The sequence below is a fragment of the Bos indicus x Bos taurus genome, chromosome X (assembly GCF_003369695.1).
Source record: "Bos indicus x Bos taurus breed Angus x Brahman F1 hybrid chromosome X, Bos_hybrid_MaternalHap_v2.0, whole genome shotgun sequence".
NCBI lineage: Eukaryota > Metazoa > Chordata > Mammalia > Artiodactyla > Bovidae > Bos > Bos indicus x Bos taurus.
This window is the reverse complement of record NC_040105.1, coordinates 70,220,917-70,244,837: the sequence shown is the minus strand read 5'-3', so window position 1 is coordinate 70,244,837 and position 23,921 is coordinate 70,220,917. Positions and strand designations below refer to the sequence as shown.

At 37.7% G+C, this 23,921-nt stretch overlaps 1 protein-coding gene across 1 annotated transcript in view; it reads left to right on the top strand.

Moving 5' to 3' along the window:
- Positions 1–347: 347 nt before the first annotated feature.
- Positions 348–23,921, top strand: part of LOC113888074 (fibronectin type III domain containing protein 3C1-like) — a 64,479-nt gene continuing 40,905 nt past the window's right edge. The window contains exons 1-16 of the mRNA XM_027535402.1: positions 348–428; positions 2,441–2,560; positions 2,868–2,943; positions 7,006–7,082; positions 15,678–15,972; positions 16,563–17,390; positions 17,907–17,959; positions 18,297–18,439; positions 20,146–20,205; positions 20,564–20,702; positions 21,216–21,269; positions 21,376–21,497; positions 21,582–21,756; positions 22,684–22,770; positions 22,994–23,132; positions 23,730–23,798. Coding sequence (XP_027391203.1) covers positions 348–428; positions 2,441–2,560; positions 2,868–2,943; positions 7,006–7,082; positions 15,678–15,972; positions 16,563–17,390; positions 17,907–17,959; positions 18,297–18,439; positions 20,146–20,205; positions 20,564–20,702; positions 21,216–21,269; positions 21,376–21,497; positions 21,582–21,756; positions 22,684–22,770; positions 22,994–23,132; positions 23,730–23,798 — 2,518 coding nt within the window. The remainder of the gene's footprint in view (positions 429–2,440; positions 2,561–2,867; positions 2,944–7,005; positions 7,083–15,677; positions 15,973–16,562; positions 17,391–17,906; positions 17,960–18,296; positions 18,440–20,145; positions 20,206–20,563; positions 20,703–21,215; positions 21,270–21,375; positions 21,498–21,581; positions 21,757–22,683; positions 22,771–22,993; positions 23,133–23,729; positions 23,799–23,921) is intronic.

The following is a 23,921-nucleotide window of genomic DNA, read 5'->3' as shown; positions in this document are numbered from 1 at the left end:
ACTGAACTTGATCTGAGTGAACCAAATGACCAATAACTTGTTTAAATCATTCTTCACACTGTAAAATGCAGCTATCTTTATTTAATGAGTGAAGAGTGAACACTCAAAGCTCTACTCTTAACATTCTATTCTTTCATTTATGAAAACAAATAATTATTTTGAAATGTTGCCATAAAACAATTTCAGTTAAGTAAACATTTCTGGAGAGAAAAATTATATGATGGATTTTCCTAGGAATATTTTATCAGGTTTTGTCATTTAAAATCACTGTGATTTAATTTGATTAATCTAAGTTTTCGCTCCCTTTTTAGAAACATCACTTTTTGTGAAAGCCAAACTTTTTAGACATGACTGAACATGGGCTTGCATCTACTCTTACTGAAATGCCTCTTTTAACTCCACTGATCAACGGAGATCCTATACATCAGGTAAGGGTAGTTTTGCTTTTTTTTTTTTTTTTCATTAAAACTGTTCAAATTTTTATTGAATTCAGTATTAGCTTTTATTTAGAAAAACTGTGTCACTTTTAATGACTGGTCACTTACTTTGCAAGTTTTTAGTCTTTTTATCAACATCTACTTATCTTCTTCTTAACATTGCTTGAGTGATATTTAACACTACCTTAGGTCCCACATTACCTCCTTTTGTGTGGATTTAGATTCTTTTGTAGCCTTTATTGGTAGGCTCAGAAGTCCTGGCAATGTGTCTTAAAGTTATACGACCCAGAGCTTGTTCTGTTGAATGATTTTAAATATGACTCTAAAGCAGATTCAACTTCCTTCATAGTCATTCATAGCTGTAAGTTCAACTTGCTAATATTTAAAAGTATCATTTTGAGCAACAGTGACATCTACCCACAGACTTGGTCTCCAGAAAGAAAGAGGGTGTGATTCAGATTTAGGATTCACCCATTTAAGATAATCTACTGAAGAAAAGTCATCTACATATGTAATATAATTTCAGACTTAAATTTAAGACAGTAGGGAAAAACCACTACACCATTCAGGTATGACCTAAATCAAATCCCTTTTGATTATACAGTGAAGTAAGAAATAGATTTAAAGGACTAGGTCTGATAGAGTGCCTGATGAACTATGGACAGAGGTTCGTGACACTGTACAGGAGACAGGGATCAAGACCATCCCCAAGAAGAAGAAATGCAAAAAAGCAAAATGGCTATCTGAGGAGGCCTTACAAATAGCTGTGAAAAGAAGAGAAGTGAAAAGCAAAGGAGGAAAGGAAAGCTATACCCATTTGAATGCAGAGTTCCAAAGAATAGCAAGGGGAGATAAGAAAGCCTTCTTTGGTGACCAGTGCAAAGAAATAAAGGAAAACAATAGAATGGGAAAGACTAGAGATCTCTTCAAGAAACTTAGAGATAACAAGGGAACATTTCATGCAAAGATGGGCTCAATAAAGGACAGAAATGGTAGAGACCTAACAGAAGCAGAAGATATTGAGAAGAGATGGCAAGAATACACAGAAGAACTGTACAAGAAAGATCTTCATGACCCAGATAATCACGATGCTGTGATCACTCACCTAGAGGCAGGTATCCTGGAATGTGAAGTCAAGTGGGCCTTAGGAAGCATCACTATGAACAAAGCTAGTGGAGGTGATGGAATTCTAGTTGAGCTATTTCAAATCCTAAAAGATGATGCTATGAAAGTGCTGACTCAATATGTCAGCAAATTTGGAAAACTCAGCAGTAGCCACAGGACTGGAAAAGGTCAGTTTTCATTCCAATCCCAAAGAAAGGCAATGCCAAAGTATGCTCAAACTACCACACAAATTCACTCATCTCACACACTAGCAAATTAATGCTCAAAATTCTCCAAGCCAGGCTTCAGAAATACTGTGAACGGTGAACTTCCAGACGTTCAAGTTGGTTTTAGAAAAGGCAGAGGAACCAGAGATCAAATTGCCAACATCCGCTGGATCAAAAAAGAAAGACAGCTCCTGAAAAACATCTATTTCCACTTTATTGACTATGCCAAAGCCTTTGTGGGGATCACAATAAACAGTGGAAAATTCTGAAAGAGATGGGAATACCAGACCACCTGACTTTGGCCACGTGATTGGAAGAACTGACTCACTGGAAAAGACCCTGATGCGGGAAAGATTAAAGGTGGGAGGAGAGGGGGATGACAGAGGATAAGATGGTTGGATCACTGACCCAATGAACATGAGTTTGAGTAAACTCTGGGAGTTGGTGATGGACAGGGAGGCCTGGCATGCTGCAGTCCAGAGGGGTTGCAGAGAGTTGGACGCGACTGAGTGACTGAACTGAACTGAACTGAACTGAATGTGAAAAGGTCTCTGTTTTTCTTCAGAGCTTAAAAAGATGAGCAAATATTGTACTTCTAGCTTATCACTTTGACATGTCAAAAGCAGCCAGTATAAAAATGACCTTATTAAAATTAAAATTACTTTTTACTAGATGGAGAGTTATCTGGATACCACTGTTGGAACACCGTGTACTACTAATTATTCACAAATGATGACTCATCCCAAGAGATATACCAGATGGCCTTCTTGTCCTCAGTACTGGGTACAACAAGTATGTCTGAATTTTTCCTTCAGATAAGTTTAGTTTTCTGTTTTTTATATTTTTGCAGAATTTTTTTTTTTTTGAGGGATGGAATTTGCGTCCTCCATCTCAATAAACCTATTTCCTATGATCCTATTATATTAAGTTTTACTTGGGTGAGGGAGGACCTGCTCTTACTTAGTGCCTAGTTGTACTCTACTCCTTGAGAATTTTGAGACCCCAATTAGTGATTTTGAATATTTTTTTTCAAAAAGATAATGATGATTTTTTCATAGATTAATAGAAAATATGCCATTAAAGAATGATTTATTTCTAGATTATACTGGTGCACGTTAACCCTGGGGAGATCCTCACCATCAAGTCCAACGATGGGAGCATTCAAAATATTCAAGGTCAGTAAAAGTATGTATGTTGTTTGATATCAAATAGAGGTGAATTTAAATATTAGTGTGAGGTGATTTTACTAGTAATCTAATCCCCTAATATCCTTTCTTGTTTGAGCCATATTGAGTGCTCTTAAGTTTATATACTCCTCATAGGAGCATAATATCAACAGAGCAACCAGGACTCATCTTTCTAGTGCTACTACAGACCTTCATGTAAAGTACTTATAAAAATTAACAATTAATTGAAGAATTACATTTGAAAAAGTCCAGATTTTGGAACTACTCAAAGCCTTTGACTGTGTGAACCACAATAAACTGTGGAAAATTCTGAAAGAGATGGGAATACCAGACCCCCTGACCTGCCTCTTGAGAAGCCTGTATGCAGGTCAGGAAGCAACACTCAGAACTGGACATGGAACAACAGACTGGTTCCAAATAGGAAAAGGAGTATGTCAAGGCTGCATACTGTCACAAGTTGGAATCAAGATTTCCAGGAGAAATATCAATAACCTCAGATATGCAGATGACACCACCCTTATGGCAGAAAGTGAAGAGGAACTAAAAAGCCTCTTGATGAAAGGGAAAGAGGAGAGTGAAAAAGTTGGCTTAAAGCTCAACATTCATAAAACGAAGATCATGGTATCTGGTCTCATCACTTCATGGGAAATAGATGGGGAAAGTGGAAACAGTGTCAGACTTTATTTTGGGGGGCTCCAAAATCACTGCAGATGGTGATTGCAGCCATGAAATTAAAAGACGCTTACTCCTTGGAAGGAAAGTTACGAGCAACCTAGATAGCATACTGAAAAGCAGAGACATTACTTTGCCAACAAAGGTCCGTCTAGTCAAGGCTATGGTTTTTCCAGTGGTCATGTATGGATGTGAGAGTTGGACTGTGAAGAAAGCTGAGTGCCGAAGAATTGATGCTTTGGAACTGTGGTGTTGGAGAAGACTCGAGAGTCCCTTGGACTGCAAGGAGATCCAACCAGTCCATTCTAAAGGAAATCAGTCCTGGGTGTTCATTGGAAGGACTGATGCTGAAGCTGAAACTCCAATACTTTGGCCACCTCATGCGAACAGTTGACTCATTGGAAAAGACACTGATGCTGGGAGGGATTTGGGACAGGAGGGGAAGGGGACGACAGAGGATGAGATGGCTGGATGGCATCACCGACTTGATGGATGTGAGTCTGAGTGACCTCTGGGAGTTGGTGATGGACAAGGAGGCCTGGTGTGCTGTGATTCATGGGGTCACAAAGAGTCGGACATGACTGAGGGACTGAACTGAACTGAACAACCACTGATAGTTTTAGACTATCCTCTGATAGGAGACTGGTGAGTGCTTCAGACAACTCATTCATTCATACATTCAACAAGTATTTCATTAATGCCTAGCCTATTCCACCACTAAGCTAAGTTGCTTCAGTCATGTCCAACTCTTTATGACTTTATGGATTGTAGCCCACTAGGCTCCTATGTCCATGAGATTCTCCAGGCAAGAGTACTGGAGTGGGTTGCCATACCCTCTTCCAGGGGATCTTCCCTAACCAGGGATCGAACCTGCTTCTGCGATTCCTGCATTGCAGGCAGATTCTTCACCGCTGAGCCACCTAGGAAGCCCATTCCAGCACTACACTAAACATTTAAGATAGAAAAATGTATAAGAAGGAGGAAATTATTTATATATAACTATTAAAAGTTTGATATCTATATACATGTGTATATAGCAAATGTGCAGCATACAGAATTATTTCAGTAGTAGTACAAAGTTAATAAATATTTACTTCGTTTAAGATTTATTACTGGGGCTTCCCTGGTGGCTCAGTGGTAATGAGTCCGCCTTCCAATGCAGGAGACAGGTTCAATCCCTGGCCCCAGAGGATCCTACATGCCACAGGGCAACTAAGCCCATGCACCACAACTACTGAACCTGTGATCTAGAGCTCGTGTGCTGCAACTACTGAAGTCTGCACACCCTAGACCTTGTGCTCAAGAGAAGCAACCACAATGAGAAGCCCACACACCTCAATTAGAGAGTAGACCTTGCTTATTACAACTAGAGAAAAGCCTGCATAGCAACAAAGACCCAGAACAGCTAAAATAAATAAATAAATGATTAAAAATTTTTTAAAGATTTACTATTAAGTATTTCAAAGTGCAGTGATTGTTTCTCTTTTTATGCCAATTATTTTGCATCTAAAGGTGATTTTGAGCTATGTCTCAAAATGCTTAGAAATATCATTTAGCATTGGGTTCCGTATGGCTGCTATATACAGTTTACCATAAACTCATCTTTATTATTTTCCCCCTTATTAACAGCAAATTACCATTCTAAGCCTTGAAAGCCACATATATTTTTACAACTAAGCACTAATTATAATAATTTCAGATAAACAAAAGAATGATGACATATAAATGCCTCTATTCTATGTTGTATTTTTATTTCCTATGCAATGTGTCTTTAAGATAGTGAGAATACCTGGTATAAATATAAGGCATCACAGTACATCATGAGGAAACACTGGGCTGGAAGAAGCACAAGCTGGAATCAAGATTGCCGGGAGAAATATCAATAACCTCAGATATGCAGATGACATGACCCTTATGGCAGAAAGTGAAGAGGAACTAAAAAGCCTCTTGACGAAAGTGAAAGAGGAGAGTGAAAAAGTTGGCTTAAAGCTCAACATTCATAAAACGAAGATCATGGCATCTGGTCCCATCACTTCATGGGAAATAGATGGGGAAACAGTGGAAACAGTGTCAGACTTTATTTTGGGGGCTCTGAAATCACTGCAGATGGTGGCTGCAGCCATGAAATTAAAAGACGCTTACTCCTTGGAAGAAAAGTTATGACCAACCTAGATAGCATATTGAAAAGCAGAGACATTACTTTGCCAATCATAGTCAAGGCTATGGTTTTCCCAGTGGTCATGTATGGATGTGAGAGTTGGACTGTGAAGAAGGCTGAGCACCGAAGAATTGATGCTTTTGAACTGTGGTGTTGGAGAAGACTCTTGAGAGTCCCTTGGACTGCAAGGAGATCCAACCAGTCCATTCTGAAGGAGATCAACCCTGGGATTTCTTTGGAAGGAATGATGCTAAAGCTGAAACTCCAATACTTTGGCCACCTCATGCAAAGAGTTGACTCATTGGAAAAGACTCTGATGCTGGGAGGGATTGGGGGCAGGAGGAAAGGGGGACGACAGAAGATGAGATGGCTGGATGGCATCACTGACTCGATAGACGTGAGTCTGAGTGAACTCCGGGAGTTGGTGATGGACAAGGAGGCCTGGCGTGCTGCAATTATGGGGTCGCAAAGAGTAGGACACGACTGAGTGACTGAACTGAACTGAACTGTGTAGCACTGGGTCCTTTATGTTATGTTGTTCCTCCCAAATTATTTCACTTTGCTAATTTAGTTAAAAGCCTTCATGTGAAAATTGATTTAAGTTTTTTATATAATATCACTATAAAATATATTTTATGATACAGAATAAAACTTCTATTATTCAACATACAACTATGATAGGTGAGTAAAATGGGGAAGTAAAAGACAACTATGTGTTTGTGCTAAGTCCCTTCAGTCATGTCCAACTCTTTGCTACCCTATGGACTGTAGTCCACCAGGCTCTTCTGTCCATGGGTTTCTCCAGGCAAGACTACTGGAGTGGATTGCCATGCCCTCCTCCATGGGATCTTCCCAACCCAGGGATCAAACCCGTGTCTCCCATGTCTCCTACATTGGAAGGCAGATTCTTTACCACTAGCGCCACCTGCAAAGTGAAAAAACAATTATACTGGAAGTAAATACACTAGCTGTGTATTTGGCCAAAATTTTTATGATATAAATTTCACCCAATCCCCGTTATGTGCCTTGGTTATATTTCATCATTTGTGATGAATTTTTATTGATTTATCTGCATTCCTACCTAGTCTCCTACGTAAGTAAACAAGACACAGTTTCAAAATGTCTGACTTGTTAACACTTGGAACTAGTTTTCACTGTGCAAAATTAAATGGATTTTTTTAAACTTATTTAAAATTTTATTAACAATAATTATCTTTTAGGACCTGCTGATGTACCTTTGATGTCGCCAAGTGGTACTTTGCCACCAATATATCTTCCTCCTGGTTACATGTCTCAGGTATACTACTGTAGCTTTCTTTGGTATTTAGCACTAAGCCACCATTTAACAGTTCTTTTTACATTACTGTATGATAAGAGAACTTCTAGAATACCATTTATTTATTCACTTTATTGTTATCACGAATGCTAAAAAGCAATTGCAGTGATGTTTAACCAAACCTACCTAGTTCAGTTCAGTTCAGTCACTCAGTCATGTCCAACTCTTTGTGACCCCATGAACCACCGCACTCCAGGCCTCCCTATCCATCACCAACTCCTGGAGTTTACCCAAACTCATGTCCTGTGAGTCTGAGATGCCATCCAACCATCTCATCCTCTGTCGTCCCCCTTCTACTCCAGCCCTCAATCTTTCCCAGCATCAGGGTCTTTTCCAATGAGTCAGCTCTTCACATCAGGTGGCCAAAGTATTGGAGTTTCAGCTTCAACATCAGTCCTTCCAATGAACACCAGGGATTTATCTCTTTTAGGATGGACAGGTTGGACCTCCTTGCAGTCCAAGGGACTCTCAAGAGTCTTACCCAACACCACAGTTCAAAAGTATCAATTCTTCTGCATTAAGCTTTCATTTTAGTCCAACTCTCACATCCATACATGACCACTGGAAGTACCATAGCCTTGACTAGACGGACATTTGTTGGTAAAGAAATGTCTCTGCTTTTTAATATGTTGTTTAGGTTGATCATAACCTTCCTTCCAAGGAGTAAGCTTTTATGGATGCAATCACCATCTGCAGTGATTTTGGAGCCCCCCCAAAATAAATTCGGCCACTGTTTCCACTGTCTCCCCATCTATTTGCCATGAAGTGATGGGACCAGATGCCATGATCTTCGTTTTCTGAATGTTGAGCTTTAAGCCAACTTTTTCACTCTCCTCTTTCACTTTTATCAAGAGGCTCTTTAGTTCCTCTTCACTTTCTGCCATAGGGGTGGTGTCATCTGCATACCTGAGGTTATTGATATTTCTCCCAGTAATCTTGATTCCAGCTTGTGCTTCATCCAGACCAGCATTTCTCTGCATAGAAGTTAAATATGCACGGTGATATACTCTGCATAGAAGTTAAATAAGCACGGTGACAATATACAGCCTTGACATACTCCTTTTCCTATTTGGAACCAGTCTGTTGTTCCATGTCCAGTTCTAAATGTTGCTTCCTGACCTGATACAGGTTTCTCAAGAGGCAGGTCAGGTGGTCTGGTATTCCCACCTCTTTCAGAATTTTCCACAGGTTATTGTGATCCACACAGTCAAAGGCTTTGGCATAGTCAATAAAGCAGAAATAGATGTTTCTCTGGAACTCTCTTGCTTTTTCAATGATCCAGCAGATGTTGGCAATTTGATCTCTGGTTCCTCTGCCTTTTCTAAAACCAGCTTGGACATCTGCAAGTTCACGGTTCACGTATTGCTGAAGCCTGGCTTGGAGAATTTTGAGCATTACTTTGCTAGCGTGTGAGATGAATGCAATTGTGTGGTAGTTTGAGCATTCTTCGGCATTGTCTTTCTTTGGGATTGGAATGAAAACTGACCTTTTCCAGTCCTGTGGCCACTGCTGAGTTTTCCAAATTTGCTGTCATTTTGAGTGCAGAACTTTCACAGCATCATCTTTTAAGATTTTAAATAGCTCAACTGGAATTCCATCACCTCCGCTAGCTTTGTTCATAGTGATGCTTCCTAAGGCCCACTTGACTTGATATTCCAGGATGCCTGGCTCTAGGTGAGTGATCACACCATCGTGATTATCTGGGTCATGAAGATCTTTCTTGTACAGTTCTTCTGTGTATTCTTGCCATCTCTTCTCAATATCTTCTGCTTCTGTTAGGTCCATACAATTTCTGTCCTTTATTGAGGCCATCTTTGCATGAAATTTTCCTTTGATATCTCTAATTTTCTTGAAGTGATCTCTAGTCTTTCCCGTTCTATTTCTTTGCACTCGTCACTGAGGAAGGCTTTCTTATCTCTCCTTGCTATTCTTTGGAACTCTGCATTCAAATGGGTATAGCTTTCCTTTTTTCATTTGCTTTTCACTTTTCTTCTTTTCACAGCTACTTGTAAGGCCTCCTCAGATAGCCATTTTGCTTTTTTGCATTTCTTCTTCTTGGGGATGGTCTTGATCCCTTTCTCCTATACAATGTCACCAACCTCTGTCCATAGTTCATCAGGCATTCTGTCTATCAGATCTAGTCCCTCAAATCTATTTCTCACTTCCACTGTATAATCAAAAGGGATTTAATTTAGGTCATACCTGAATGATGTAGTGGTTTTCCCCACTTTCTTCAATTTATGTCTGAAGTTGGCAATAAGGAGTTCATGATCTGAGCCACAGTCAGTTCCCAGTCTTGTTTTTGCTGACTGTATAGAGCATCTCCATATTTGGCTGCAAAGAATATAATCAATCTGATTTCGGTGTTGGCCCTCTGGTGATGTCCATGTGTAGTCTTCTCTTGTGTTGTTGGAAGAGGGTGTTTGCTATGACCAGTGCATTCTCTTGGTAGAACTCTATTCGCTTTTGCCCTGCTTCATTCTGTACTCCAAAGCCAAATTTCCCTGTTACTCCAGGTGTTTCTTGACTTCCTACTTTTGCATTCCAGTCCCCTATAATGAAAAGGACATCTTTTGGGGGTGTTAGTTCTAAAAGGTCTTGTAGGTCTTCACAGAACCGTTTAACTTCAGCTTCTTCAGCGTTACTGGTCAGAGCATAGACTTGGATTACCGTGATATTGAATGGTTTGCCTTGGAAACAAATAGAGATCATTCTGTCGTTTTTGAGATTGCATCCAAGTACTGCATTTCAGACTCTTTTGTTGACTATGATGGCTACTCCATTTCTTCTAAGGGGTTCTTGCCCACAGTAGTAGATATAATGGTCATCTGAGTTAAATTCACCCATTCCAGTCCATCTTAGTTTGCTGATTCCTAGGACATCAATGTTCATTCTTGCCATCTCCTGTTTGACCACTGCCAGTTCACCTTGATTCATGGACCTAACATTCAATGTTCCTATGCAATATGCTGTAAGCATCGGACCTTATTTCTATCACCAGTCACATCCACAGCTGGGTGTGGTTTTTGCTTTGGCTCCATCCCTTCCTTCTTTCTGGAGTTATTTCTCCACTGATCTCCAGTAGCATACTGGGCACCTACAGACCTGGGGAGTTCATCTTTCAGTGCCCTATCTTTTTGCCTTTTCGTACTGTTTATGGAATTCTCAAGGCAAGGATACTGCAGTGGTTTTCCATTCCCTTCTCTGGTGGACCACATTCTGTCAGACCTCTCCACCATGACCCATCTATCTTGGGTGTCTCCACACAGCATGGCTTAGTTTCATTGAATTAGACAAGGCTGTGGTCCATGTGATTATATTGGCTAGTTGTCTGTGATTGTGGTTTCAGTCTATCTGCCCTCTGATGCCCTCTCTCAGAGCCTACTGTCTTACTTGGGTTTCTCTTACCATGGACATGGGGTATCTCTTCACAGCTGCTCTAGCAAAGCGCAACCGCTGCTCCTTACCTTGGACGTTGGATATCTCCTCACGGCTGCTGCTCCTGACCCTGGACATGGGGTAGCTCCTCTCAGCTGCCACTCCTGACCCTGGACGTGTGGTAGCTCCTCTCAGCCACCACTCCTGACCATGAACGCTCTCTAGACTGTCTTGTAAATAATGCCTTATTAGTCTAATGAATTTGTATCTCTTCATATTCATTAATACTTCATTGCTCTTGTTTGTTTCTATACATTTTAACCAGTCTTAATTATCTACTACAATTGCTATTGTAAAGGCTTCTGACAGTGTGTGGGCATTATTCCCTAAAATTACTTAGTATTTTTAGTTCAGTAGTATTTCATTGTCAGTTGTCAGACTACAATGGGCACTTTTTTAAAAATTCATTTATTTATTTTATATGGAGGCCAATTACCTTACAATATCGTGGTGAGTTTTGCCATACATTGACATGAATCAACCATGGGTGTACATGTCATGTGTCCCACCATCCTGAACCACCCTCCCACCTCCCTCCCCACCCCATTCCTCTGGGTTTTCCCAGAGCACCAGCTTTGTGTGCCCTGCTTCATGCATTGAATTTGCACTGGTCATCTATTTTACATATGGTAATATACCTTTCAATTCCATTCTCTCATATCATCCCACCTTCGCCTTTTCCCACAGAGTCCAAAAGTCTGTTCTTTACATCTATGTCTCTTTTGCTGTCTTGCATATAGGGTCGTCATTGCCATCTGTCTAAATTCCACATATATGCATTAATATAATGTATTGGTGTTTTTCTTTCTGACTTATTTCACTCTGTATAATAGGCTCCAGTTTCATCCACCTTATTAGAACTGACCCAAATGCATTCTTTTTTATAGCTGAGTAATAGTCCATTGTGTATGTGTACCACAACTTGCTTATCCATTAGTCTGCCAATGAACATCTAAGTTGCCTCCATATCCTAGCTATTGTAAACAGTACTTCAATGAACATTGGGATACATGTGTCTCTTTCAGTTCTGGTCCTTGGTGTGTATGCCCAGCAGTGGGATTGCTGGGTCGTATGGCAGTTCTATTTCCAGTTTTTTTAAGAAATCTCCACACTGTTCTCCATAGTGGCTGTACTAGTTTTCATTCCCACCAACAGTGTAAGAGGGTTCCCTTTTCTCCACACCCTCTCCAGCATTTATTGTTTGTAGACTTTTTGATGGCAGCCCACAATGGGCACTTTTTTAAACTTCCTCAAATGTTTATCAAGTACCTAAAATGGGCAGAGAGCTTTGACTCCTACAGAGATTAATAAGATATTACATGGTCTCAGAAATTTTATAATTGAGACTATGTCTTTTTCTATTGCTTGGCTGTGGAGATCAAGAACATAGTAAAGTCAATATGTGTATGTGTTCTTAGTCACTCAGTCATGTCCGACTCTTTGAGACCCCATGGACTACAGCTTTGATGGCTCCTCTGTCCATGGGGATTCTCCAGGCAAGAATACTGGAGTGGGTTGCCATGCCCTCCCTCCATAGGATCCTCCCAACCCAGGGATCGAACCCAGGTTTCCCATATTGCAGGTGGATTCTTTACCATCTGAGCCACCAGGGAAGCCCAAGAATACTGACTGGAGTGGTTAGCCTATCCCTTCTCCAGGGGAACTTCCCTACCCAGGAATCGAACTGGGGGTCTCCTGCATTGCAGGAAGATTCTTTACCAGGGAAGCTCAAAAGTCAATATAATATGGTTTAATTTTAAATGGAATTATCTATTTAAGCAATGTCTAGCAAAAATATAAATGCATGTACCCTTTCATCCAGCAGTTCTACATTGAGGAATTTATCCAAAGACGTATTTTTACAAATGTGGAATAATAAATGTACAAGAATTATTTGTGTTTATTTTTGTGTATGGTGTTAGAAAGTGCTTTATTTTCATTCTTTTACAAGTGGTTGACCAGTTATCCCAGCACCACTTGTTAAAGAGATTGTCTTTCTCCATTGCATATTCTTGCCTCCTTTGTCAAAGATAAGGTGTCCATAGGTGCGTGGATTTATCTCTGGGCTTTCTATTTTGTTCCATTGATCTTTATTTCTGTCTTTGTGCCAGTACCATACTGTCTTGATGACTGTAGCTTTGTAGTAGAGCCTGAAGTCAGGCAGGTTGATTCCTTCAGTTCCATTCTTCTTTCTCAAGATTTCTTGGCTATTCAAGGTTTTTTGTATTTCCATACAAATTGTGAAATTATTTATTCTAGCTCTGTGAAAAATACCATTGGTAACTTGATAGGGATTGCATTGAATCTATAGATTGCTTTGAGTATTATACTCATTTTCAAAAATAAACTCAAAATGGATTAAAGATCTAAACATAAGACCAGAAACTATAAAACTCTTAGAGGAGAACATAGGCAAAACACCTTCCGACATAAATCACAGCAGGATCCTCTATGACCCACCTCCCGGAATATTGGAAATAAAAGCAAAAATAAACAAATGCAATCTAATTAAAATTAAAAGCTTCTGCACAACAAAAGAAAGTATAAGCAAGGTGAAAAGACAGATTCAGAATGGGAGAAAATAATAGCAAATGAAGCAACTGACAAAGAATTCATCTCAAAAATATACAAGCAACTCCTACAGCTCAACTCCAGAAAAATAAATGACCCAATCAAAAAAATGGGCCAAAGAATGAAATAGACATTTCTCCAAAGAAGACATACAGATGGCTAACAAACACATGAAAAGATGCTCAACATCACTCATTATCAGAGAAATGCAAATCAAAACCACTATGAGGTACCATTTCACGCCAGTCAGAATGGCTGCGATCCAAAAGTCTACAAGCAATAAATGCTACAGAGGATGTGGAGAAAAGGGAACCCTCTTACACTGTTGGTGGGAATGCAAACTAGTACAGCCACTATGGAGAACAGTGTGGAGATTCCTTAAAAAACTGGAAATAGAACTGCCTTATGACCCAGCAATCCCACTGCTGGGCATACACACTGAGGAAACCAGAAGGGAAAGAGACACGTGTACCCCAATGTTCATCGCAGCACTGTTTATAATAGCCAGGACATGGAAGCAACCTAGATGTCCATCAGCAGATGAATGGATAAGAAAGGTGTGGTACATATACACAATGGAGTATTACTCAGCCATTAAAAAGAATACATTTGAATCAATTCTAATGAGGTGGATGAAACTGGAAACTATTATACAGAGTGAAGTAAGCCAGAAAGAAAAACACCAATACAGTATACTAACGCATATATATGGAATTTAGAAAGATGGTAACAATAACCCTGTGTACGAGACAGCAAAAGAGACACTGATGTATAGATCAGTCTTTTGGACTCTGTGGGAGAGGGAGAGGGTGGGGAGATTTGGGAGAATGGCATTGAAACATGTATAATATCATGTATGAAATGAGTCGCCAGTCCAGGTTCGATGCACGATACTGGATGCTTGGGGCTGGTGCACTGGGACGACCCAGAGGGATGGTATGGGGAGGGAGGAGGGAGGAGGGTTCAGGATGGGGAGCACGGGTATACCTGTGGCGGATTCATTTCGATGTTTGGCAAAACCAATACAATATTGTAAAGTTTAGAAATAAAATAAAATTAACAACAACAACAAAAAAAAAAACCACAATGGGGTACAATTTCATGCCAGTCAGAGTGGCTGTGATCCAAAAGTCTACAAGCAATAAATGCTAGAGAGGATGTGGAGAAAAGGGAACCCTCTTACACTGTTGGTGGGAATGTAAACTAGTACAGCAACTATGGAGAAGAGTGTGGAGATTTCTTTAAAAACTGGAAATAGAACTGTCTTATGACCCAGCAATCCCACTGCTGGGCATACACACTGAGGAAACCAGAACTGAAAGAGACACGTGTACCCCAATGTTCATTGCAGCACTGTTTATAATAGCCAGGACATGGAAGCAACCTAGATGTCCATCGGCAGACGAATGAATAAGAAAGCTGTGGTACATATACACAATGGAGTATTACTCAGCCATTAAAAAGAATACATTTGAATCAATTCTAATGAGGTGGGTGAAACTGGAGCCGATTATACAGAGTGAAGTAAGCCAGAAAGAAAAACACCAATACAGTATACTAACGCATATATATGGAATTTAGAAAGATGGTAACGATAACCCTGTATGTGAGACAGCAAAAGAAACACAGATGTATAGAACGGTCTTTTGGACTTGGTGCAGGGGGGGGATGATTTGGGAGAATGGCATTGAAACATGTATAATAAATATCATATAAGAAACGAATGGCCAGTCCAGGTTCAATGCAGGATACAGGATGCTTGGGGCTGGTGCACTGGGATGACCCAGAGGGATGGTATCAGGAGGGAGGTGGGAGGGGGGGCCAGGATGGGGAACACGTGTACATCCATGGCAGATTCGTGTTGATGTATGGCAAAACCAATACAATATTGTAAAGTGAAAAAAAAAAAAGAAAACTTTAAAAAAAAAGAATTATTTGTTATAATACTGTTTGTAATCACAAAAGGCTGGAAACAACCCACAAGCATGTCAATGGAGGACTGTTGAAGTATATCCATTTAATGAGATAATGGGGAGCACTAAGCAAACAAGCAGCAATGCAAAAAAAAAAGAGGGGGGGGGAAGCCCTATGTATGATATAGAAAGATCTTCAAGTTATATTTCTATGTGTAAAAAACAAACTACAGAATGTGCAAATAATGCTATCTGTATGGAAAAAGGAGGAAAAGCAAGAATCTCTATTCTTATTTGCTTGCAAGGCATAAAGAAATTCTGAAAGTTTTCATAAGAAACCAAGAACAGTAGCAATCTACTGGAGGGAAATAAGGTTTAGGAGGGAAACTCTTCATGTATTTTTTATACATTATGGTTTTGAACCATGACAATATATTATCTATTGTCAAAAGTTATATTTTTAAAAATGTACAGAAAAGGAAGAAATATCTTGCCTCCCACTTGACATAGTTTTACTTCATTATTGGTGTTTGATCCTTTATGATTTTACAGCACAGAATAAAAATCTAAAACATAGTAGGAAAATGCTGATTTTTATGGATTCTAATATGTTTATGACTGTTTTCCATCTTAGGTGGTGGAAGAAAATGGGATTCGAAAAATTATCATTGTGCCTCAGACAATCGACTACTACACGACCATGTCTGCTCCTATACAAGTACCACACTTCATAGCACCAACTTTTATGTATCCACAAGCCACTCAACTCATATATCCCACATCTCAAGGGGAGTTTCTGCCACCTTACATTCAAGAGCCTGTGCCACAGCAGCTGCCACCACCACCACTGCTGCCACCACCACCACCGTTGCCACCACCACCACCACTGCCACCACCCCCAGCAGCATTTATATATCATGAGCAACATGGTAGTATATAATATTCTTAAATAGGAGAATTTTTTAGTTTGTTAAAATTAACAGCTGTGGGCAACTATTAAAATTTTAAAAGTAGAAGACATATTTCAATAAATGATTGCATTTCATGCATATATATTATGATGGATAATAAGAGGCATTGGTTTATGTCTTATGCAAAATGCCCATAAACAGAATTTTCTATAAATTTTTTGTACTTTGATATAGCATGTGATTTATGATATTTATTTTACTGACTGGATCTATAGAATCATATTGAAAAATCATAAAAGAATGTTTTCATTATTAATGGCATACAGTGGTATTATAAAAGACACACTATAATCATCTTAAAAACCTTAAAATTTGGAAGTAGAGTTACTCCCTAGGAAAACACTATCTGTATTTGCTCATGTTTTTCTTTCTGTATATTTCAGTACATAATAAATACACACATTAACCTAACATCTGTATTAAAGCAAAGTCGATTTTTTTAAGTAAAGCATGGTTTATGAGTGCTTTTGGTGGTTTGAAAAAGATTTTAAAGATTTTGAGATATGTAATTATTGTAATTATTAAGCAGTATTCGTTATTTCTTTTAGAAACCTATTCCCATGGAACAGCAAATTATAACCAACTTGACGAAAGGGCTGGTAAAATGGAAGAACATATGAAGAAAGAAATGCAAGAAAGCCAGATTGATGGACACAAAAATAGCTGTATGATTACCAACACCTCACTGCTTTTGAACCAAGCTAATGATTATTCCAGTATTCCTGGTACTCTGAGCACTTACACTGTGGACTATGCTCCAAGCACCTGCACTGTTGACAGTACTTCAAGCACCTACACTGTGGACAATACTTTCAGCACTTACACTGTAGACAATGTTCCATGCACCTACACTATCAAAGACACTTTGAGTACCTGCACTGTGAACAATGCTCTGAACATTTACACTGCTGACAATACTCCCAGTACTGACACTGTTGACCACCCTTCAAGCACTTATTTTACTGACAATACTCCCTTGAATTCTTCCACTGACCATGCTTCTAATATTTCCACCACAGACACTGATCTGCACCCTTCCACCAGTGAAAATAGTGGTCAGAGCCCTTCCAGCACTAATTATGCCTCCAAGACTTCCACCTCTGACAGCACTCCCACACCACCACCTATTGACAGTACTCCAAGCTCTTCCATTCCTGACAGTGCTCCCAACCCTCCCATCTCTGAAAGTGCTCCAAGTACGTCTGCCACCGATGTTGCTCTCAATACAGACAATGCAACCAGCACTTCCAACGCTGCTAGTGCTCATGTTGAAATTGGTCATGAAAACAAATGCATCAACCCAGGAAGTGAAGACATCAAGCAGAAACCAGGTGGAAAACGAAGCAAGAGTCCATCATCAAATACTGCAGAAAAAGGTAAGGTGAGGATTTTGGTTTTGTCACCAGTGAACAGACATCCTAATGTTAGGAGTCTCAGGGCATTTTAAATATCTAGGTGCCATTTTCTGCTTCCATTTCTGGTTGCCTTTTTTGTACCCTTACTTCCCAATTCTTAATAAAACCACAATTAGGCTGCCTTTTTAAATTATGGAGAAATGACCATCTTCATACAAAACATGTCAGGTATTTTATATACATATCACATAATTTTTTCTAGTTATCTGCCAGTAAAACATTGAAAACTACTCTATCATCCTAAAAAGTTCACAAGATTTTATTTAAATTGAGGACTTTAGTTCACCTTTTGTTAGAGTTTATTTAATGGCATACGTTTTAGACTGCTTTCTTATTTTAAAACTTTTAATGTAAAATGCTAATAGGTGTTAGTAGATCTCTTGGTGATGATATATTTGTAGTTGGGTAATGGGCATCTACCTTTATCTTGTTTTTGCCAATGTAATATTTTGTTTTGGGTTGCTTTTCTACTTTTAGAATGCAGAACAGAACATGGAAAGTCTTGCTGTTTCAGCATTGAGAAACCTGTAGTAAGTAACTAAAGAGAATATTTAAGTATTTATTTTCATTTGCTTTGTCACTGTAAAACATGAAAATTCACTGATATTCTTCCCTAGCACAATTTTAATTTGAAGCCTTTACCTGGATATAATTTCATAATCTTCTTTAGCTGTTAAGTACATAAAGATCCAGTGCGGCATTGTTAAAGATAATATTAATGGCTCATTGTTTAGTCACAGTATTTAAGCACCTAATATGAAAAGAATGATATACTTAGCATCAAACAAGGTTTAGGGAAAGATTACCCCATAAATTACAGATTATAATTTTTAAGTATCCTACTTGAATTCTTGTTATTTGTTTTAGGTTTCTGATATTCAGACAAGCTCTGCTGTTATTTCATGGAAGACACATGGTTCTGAGAAATGCAATCATACTAAATCTCCTGTAACATTTGAATTAGAAATATCTAACAGTGGTAAAAATGGAAAATATATAAATGTATATATGTAAGTCTCTTTTTAATCATCTCTCACTTCTCATAATTCAATTCAAATATGCTCTCTAAACCTTAGCTTATACCTAAGCTAAGTACTAAAGATTTTTCTGCAGTTTTTTTCAAGCTTTGGGTGTAATTTTCTACAGAAATAGTTTTATAAGTGGTGGTAGGTTGCCGGGTCGATTCACAAAATTCACTGAATCATAGGTATTTTCGAGCTGAAGGGAACCTTAGATATCAACTGCTCCATTCTCTTCAGTTTACAGATGTCTTATATGATAAGTTTAGACTTGGGAAATAAAGATTTCCTCTAATTCTCCCTTCTCTTTTTTCACTTAAGGAAACATGATGGTAGGCCTTTGTGTACACAAGGGAGGTAAGGCTTTCCCAGGAATTTCATTACAGGAGCTCATTATAATGCAGAACTATGATAGCATAAGGAGAAGGAAATGGCAACCCACTCCAGTCTTCCCGCCTGGGAAATCCCTTGGACAGAGGAGTCTGGTGGGCTACAGTCCATGGGGTCGCAAAGAGTCAGATATGACTGAGCAACTGAGCACTCGGCACGTGATAGCAGGAGAATGAGTTTAGGTATGTGCTTAGAAGATAGAAACAGGACTAGAGAGAATACAGTGGAGGACACAGTAAGAGCATAACCAAACACTTCCAACACCTTTTCAACTGGATAGGGACATGCAATCTGAAAGAGAACAAGCTGAGAGAAGCACAATGGAAAGGAAATTCTACACAGGAAAGAAAGAGAAGTTCTTTTGCCTACTAAACAACTAAGCAAGAAATAAGTCAGAGATCTCGAGCTGTCTTACAGCACTTTAAAAATCATAAACATCTTAAATTTTATTTGCTAGAATTTATCATCTTTATTCAGAGACTTGAAGTGAAAATTTAAATGTAATTATGTAAAGTTTTATTTCTTTTATAATTAACAACTAGAAATTTTAATTTAAAAATTATAATACACAATCTTCTATATTGAGTAGAGTGATGAAAAGATGTAAAATGTGATGAAAAGCTATGTATAAAATTAAGTTTTGCATGAATTTACATAATAGTCTTTTTCTGGTATTATGTATTCCACAAAAGTCATTGTTTTTTATAAAAATATACTTTGTCTATTCCTCTTATTACCCTACAACCTTGAGAGACCTTCGCTTAGAAGCATAGGTCTTTGCTTAGAAGTAACAATCTTTTAGCTCTTTTCAGAGGCTATTTCAGGGTTTAGAAGCTCAGGAAGCTCCTTGAGGTGGTAGAGTACACCAAAGTACTTATGAGTATTTACTCAGGAAGATGTAGGTATAGGAGCACAGCCACTTTATCCACTGTAGCAGATAGGTGGCCACCCCCAAAAGACTGCTCTGTGTGAACAAATAAATTGCACGATGCATGGTGTCTTTGAGGCTTTTCATATGAACATAATTTAAAATAAGCTAGTTAAAGACAAATCTGTATTATTACAGTGTGAAGAAGCTGTAGCAATAAAATAAAATTCCACTTCCTAAAGGTATATTAACTTGGCATGCAAGTAAAGAATTTTGAATTATTAATATCACATATTTTGCATTCTTATAAAATCTGTTAAAGTTATCTAAACTTAAAGGAGAATTGTGCTTCTTTATCAGTTGAATATATAAGATTAAGATTGTTACTTAGTTTTTAAATGTGTGTGAGATCTGTTATAATCAAAGGTTATCTCCACAGCGGTGATGAATTTACATTTACTCTACTTGATCTACAGCCATTCATGGCTTATTTTGTAAGGTAAGTACTCCATCCTATACAACCTCCCTCCATCATATAGCCAGTCCCACTCCTGAGTCTGTATCAGGTCACTACCTATGATTCCTATAGTCAGCCTTGCTACTTGCTAACAGAGTGGTCTTTCGTTCAAGTTTCAAAACAAGCCCCTACAAATCCAGCATTAGTTCACTTTCTTTCATTTAAAACAGGTAAGAGGGTGGTTTGGGAGCCATTATTTGCAAGGATACAGCTTCGTTCAATTGGAAAATTTTTTATAATTAGCTCCTAAGAAATGTATCTGGAAACTCAAGTATGCAATTTAGTACATATGTTAGGATAAATATTTGAATGCTTACAACAATTGTCATTACATTTTTAGAATTACAACTGTAAGAGGCTCAGCACACAGAACTGTGTCTAAAGTGGTTAGCTTCACAACTCCAGGTTTCAAACCAGACCCTCCACTTGCACCCAAACTGATTAACCGATCCAAGAGCAGCCTGAATTTACAGTGGAAAGTAAGGATTTTACTGCCAAAATACCTCAAAATGTTTTTTAATTTAAAAACATTCTTTCTACTTTGCCTTGAATGTTAAATATGAAATTTTGCATGCTTCATCTGACCTATTTCCCTAGCACTTTTCCATCTCCATAATCATCTTTCTCTTTCTGTCTATATAAAGCATCAAGTAAATGATAAATGTCAATCAGAATTTCAATAACTAATGAAAGTTGAAATGTCAATTTCTATAACCTAAATACATTTGTAATTGTGGCTACCAATAAGTCTTCCTCTCAATTTACTTTGAGTACTAACTTTCTTCCTTGCATAAAATTTAGGAAGCACAACAAAACATAAAATTTGGCATGTCCTATAGACTGTAAAAAGTACACTTTAACTTTAATATCTGAATTACTTCAAAAATAAAATGCAAACAGATTAATTTTACAGTGATTTACTTTAGTCGTATATACGTGTGTGTGCTGTGTAAAAATAGCTCATCATAATTTTATCTTTCTGATATTTTTAGGGTTCCAATGGTAATGGTTCCAAAATAAACAGCTTCTTTTTGGAATGGGATGAGGTAAGCAGTTTTACTTTTTTAAAGCACTTATTTGTAAATTATTAATATTATGAATTTTTATTTGAAACATTTTATAATGTTCTAATATTTTATGTATATTATTAAGGGCAAAGGTGAAGACTTCAAAAGTTGCTATATAGGTACCATGAAACAGCACAAGATCCTTAAACTGAATGCTTCTACAAAATATTCATTCAGATTAGCTGCAAAAAATAAGTTCGGCTTGAGGTACGTTGAACTACTACAATATTTAAAAGTCTATACTTCAGTAAGAACTTGAAACTAATTTTTCCATCTTCATTTATTTTTCAGTGATTTCAGTGAAATAGCAGTCTTCCATACATCAGGAATTATGCCTCCAACACCTTCACCCCCTAAGCTGAAAGAAGCAGGAATCTGTAATTTGTCACTAGAATGGTGTGCCCCAACTAACACAAATCCAAATGACAGTCTTACTTATGTACTAGAAATGGAGGAAGCAGGATTTGTAAGTTTTTCTTTCATATCCTTTAGTCTTCAACTTCAGTCTTAGGTATATTTTATACACATTTTACTCTGAAAAAAAATAAGATTTTATTAATTTAATTAACTTACTTTCATCAAAGTACATGATTCCTGAGTCTCAGTGTTCTGGATGGGACCAGTGCAGAGCCAAGGTTAAGCAAGCCTATACAGGGAGATCTTAAGGTATCCAAGTCCCTACAAATAAGGTAGAAGCAGCAACAGCTGTAACAACAGAACAGAGACTCAGAGAAGTGTATTAGTTCTTCAACTTTGCACCTATCCTGGACAAACTTGCATGGTCACACAGCTGTCCTACATACTTCACCAGGGCAAGCCATTTCCTCATCTCCCTGAATCTTTGATGTGGATGGAGGGCAAATTGTTTCATTCCATTCCAAACATTCAAGTGTATACTGAATAGACTAGTCAACTTAAAAAGCAACCACATTTTAAATAAAACAACTAATTAGATTTTTTGTGTAAGTAATATGTTAAGTGCCTTCATAGGCCTTTACAGAGAAGTAAAATATGCTACCTGTCCAGATAAGCCTGGATCCCCTAAAAAAACCATATATAAAGGGAAAGATCCATGCACACAGAGTAAAAATTGGATGGGGTAAGTAATGTTTTTCTATTTTAAAACTTACTCTAAATATTAACTATTGAGAAAAAAATCTTCCTCTAATTGCCCTCAGCTTTACAAAGTAGTAAAACATTAAAACATTATCTCATTACATCCTGAAAAAAGGAGCCCTTTAAAGTAGAAATTATCTCTATTTTTTTTATACAGAGAAACTGAATTTCAGAGTCTAAGGGGCTTTCTCAGAACCACCCAGATGGAAAATAAGTTGAAGTTGGAACTTGAACCCAGGCCTGTCTCATTCCTAAATCCATTGTCTTTCATTTCCAGGGGTTAGGTTTTAAACCTCAATACAATGGAGAAGATCTTTCATGCACTATAAGAAATCTTCAGAGAAGTACTACATACAAATTCAGGGTATGTGGCTATAATGTATAACTTGTATCATATTTTAATATAAAAGTATACACTTCACTAAAGATAAAAATGAGTGTCTTTTGGGGTTGAAATGAAACCTTTTTGTATTTAGTTCTCAGAAATTTTCAAGTAACTTGCTTTACAGTGTTATTTACAAACTGCACATTTTCAAATCACATTTATTTCCAATGGTCAACCAAAGTATTCTCTTTTACTCAAGCAGATCTTTGCCTGCAATGCAGAAGGAAGAAGCAACCCCAGTAGAGAAGTAAAATATGCTACCTGTCCAGATAAGCCTGGATCCCCTAAAAAACCATATATAAAGGGAAAGATCCATGCACACAGAGTAAAAATTGGATGGGGTAAGTAATGTTTTTTTATTTTAAAACTTACTCTAAATATTAACTATTGAGAAAAAAATCCTCTAATTGCCCTTAGCTTTACAAAGTAGTCTCTTAATCATTTGTATATTAAATATTTTACCATATAAATGTTCCATTATAAACTATGTTCTTTTTTCTAGTTCTCTATTGCTATCTCATTAATTCATATATGAACAAATTACTGAACTTTATATGAGCCTTTAAAATTATGGTTATTACAAGTAAGATTATATCTAATACAGAGGCTGTAATTAGGACACACTGATGATAAATATCAACTTGACAGGATATTATACAAATTATTTTGCCTCTAAACTGGAAAAATCCACTTTAAGGTACATACAATTAGCATTTCAGTCTCTTCCAAAGAACTTTAAAATGTTACTTAAGTAACATTCTAACAATGTAATTTGATTATGTTCTTATGATCTTTATTAATATCTGAATATTAATATCCTGTTAAGTTCCATGTTTGCATTTTTCTTCCATGAAAAATCTTAATTTATAAGATAACATTGCAATGAAAGACTTTTAAGTTTACGCAAGAATAATTTTAATTTTATTTCTCTTTTTCAGAACCACCCGAAGATAATGGTGGGACAAACATTTCAAGTTACAGTTTAGAAGTTAGGGAGAATTTGGATGGTAAGGCATCATAATTTTTTAATGTTTCATTCTGAAATAATTTTAGACTTTCCTAGAAGCTGCAAAAAATAGTATAGAGAATTCCCATGTGCAACCTTCACTTAGCTTCTCCTAATATTAATA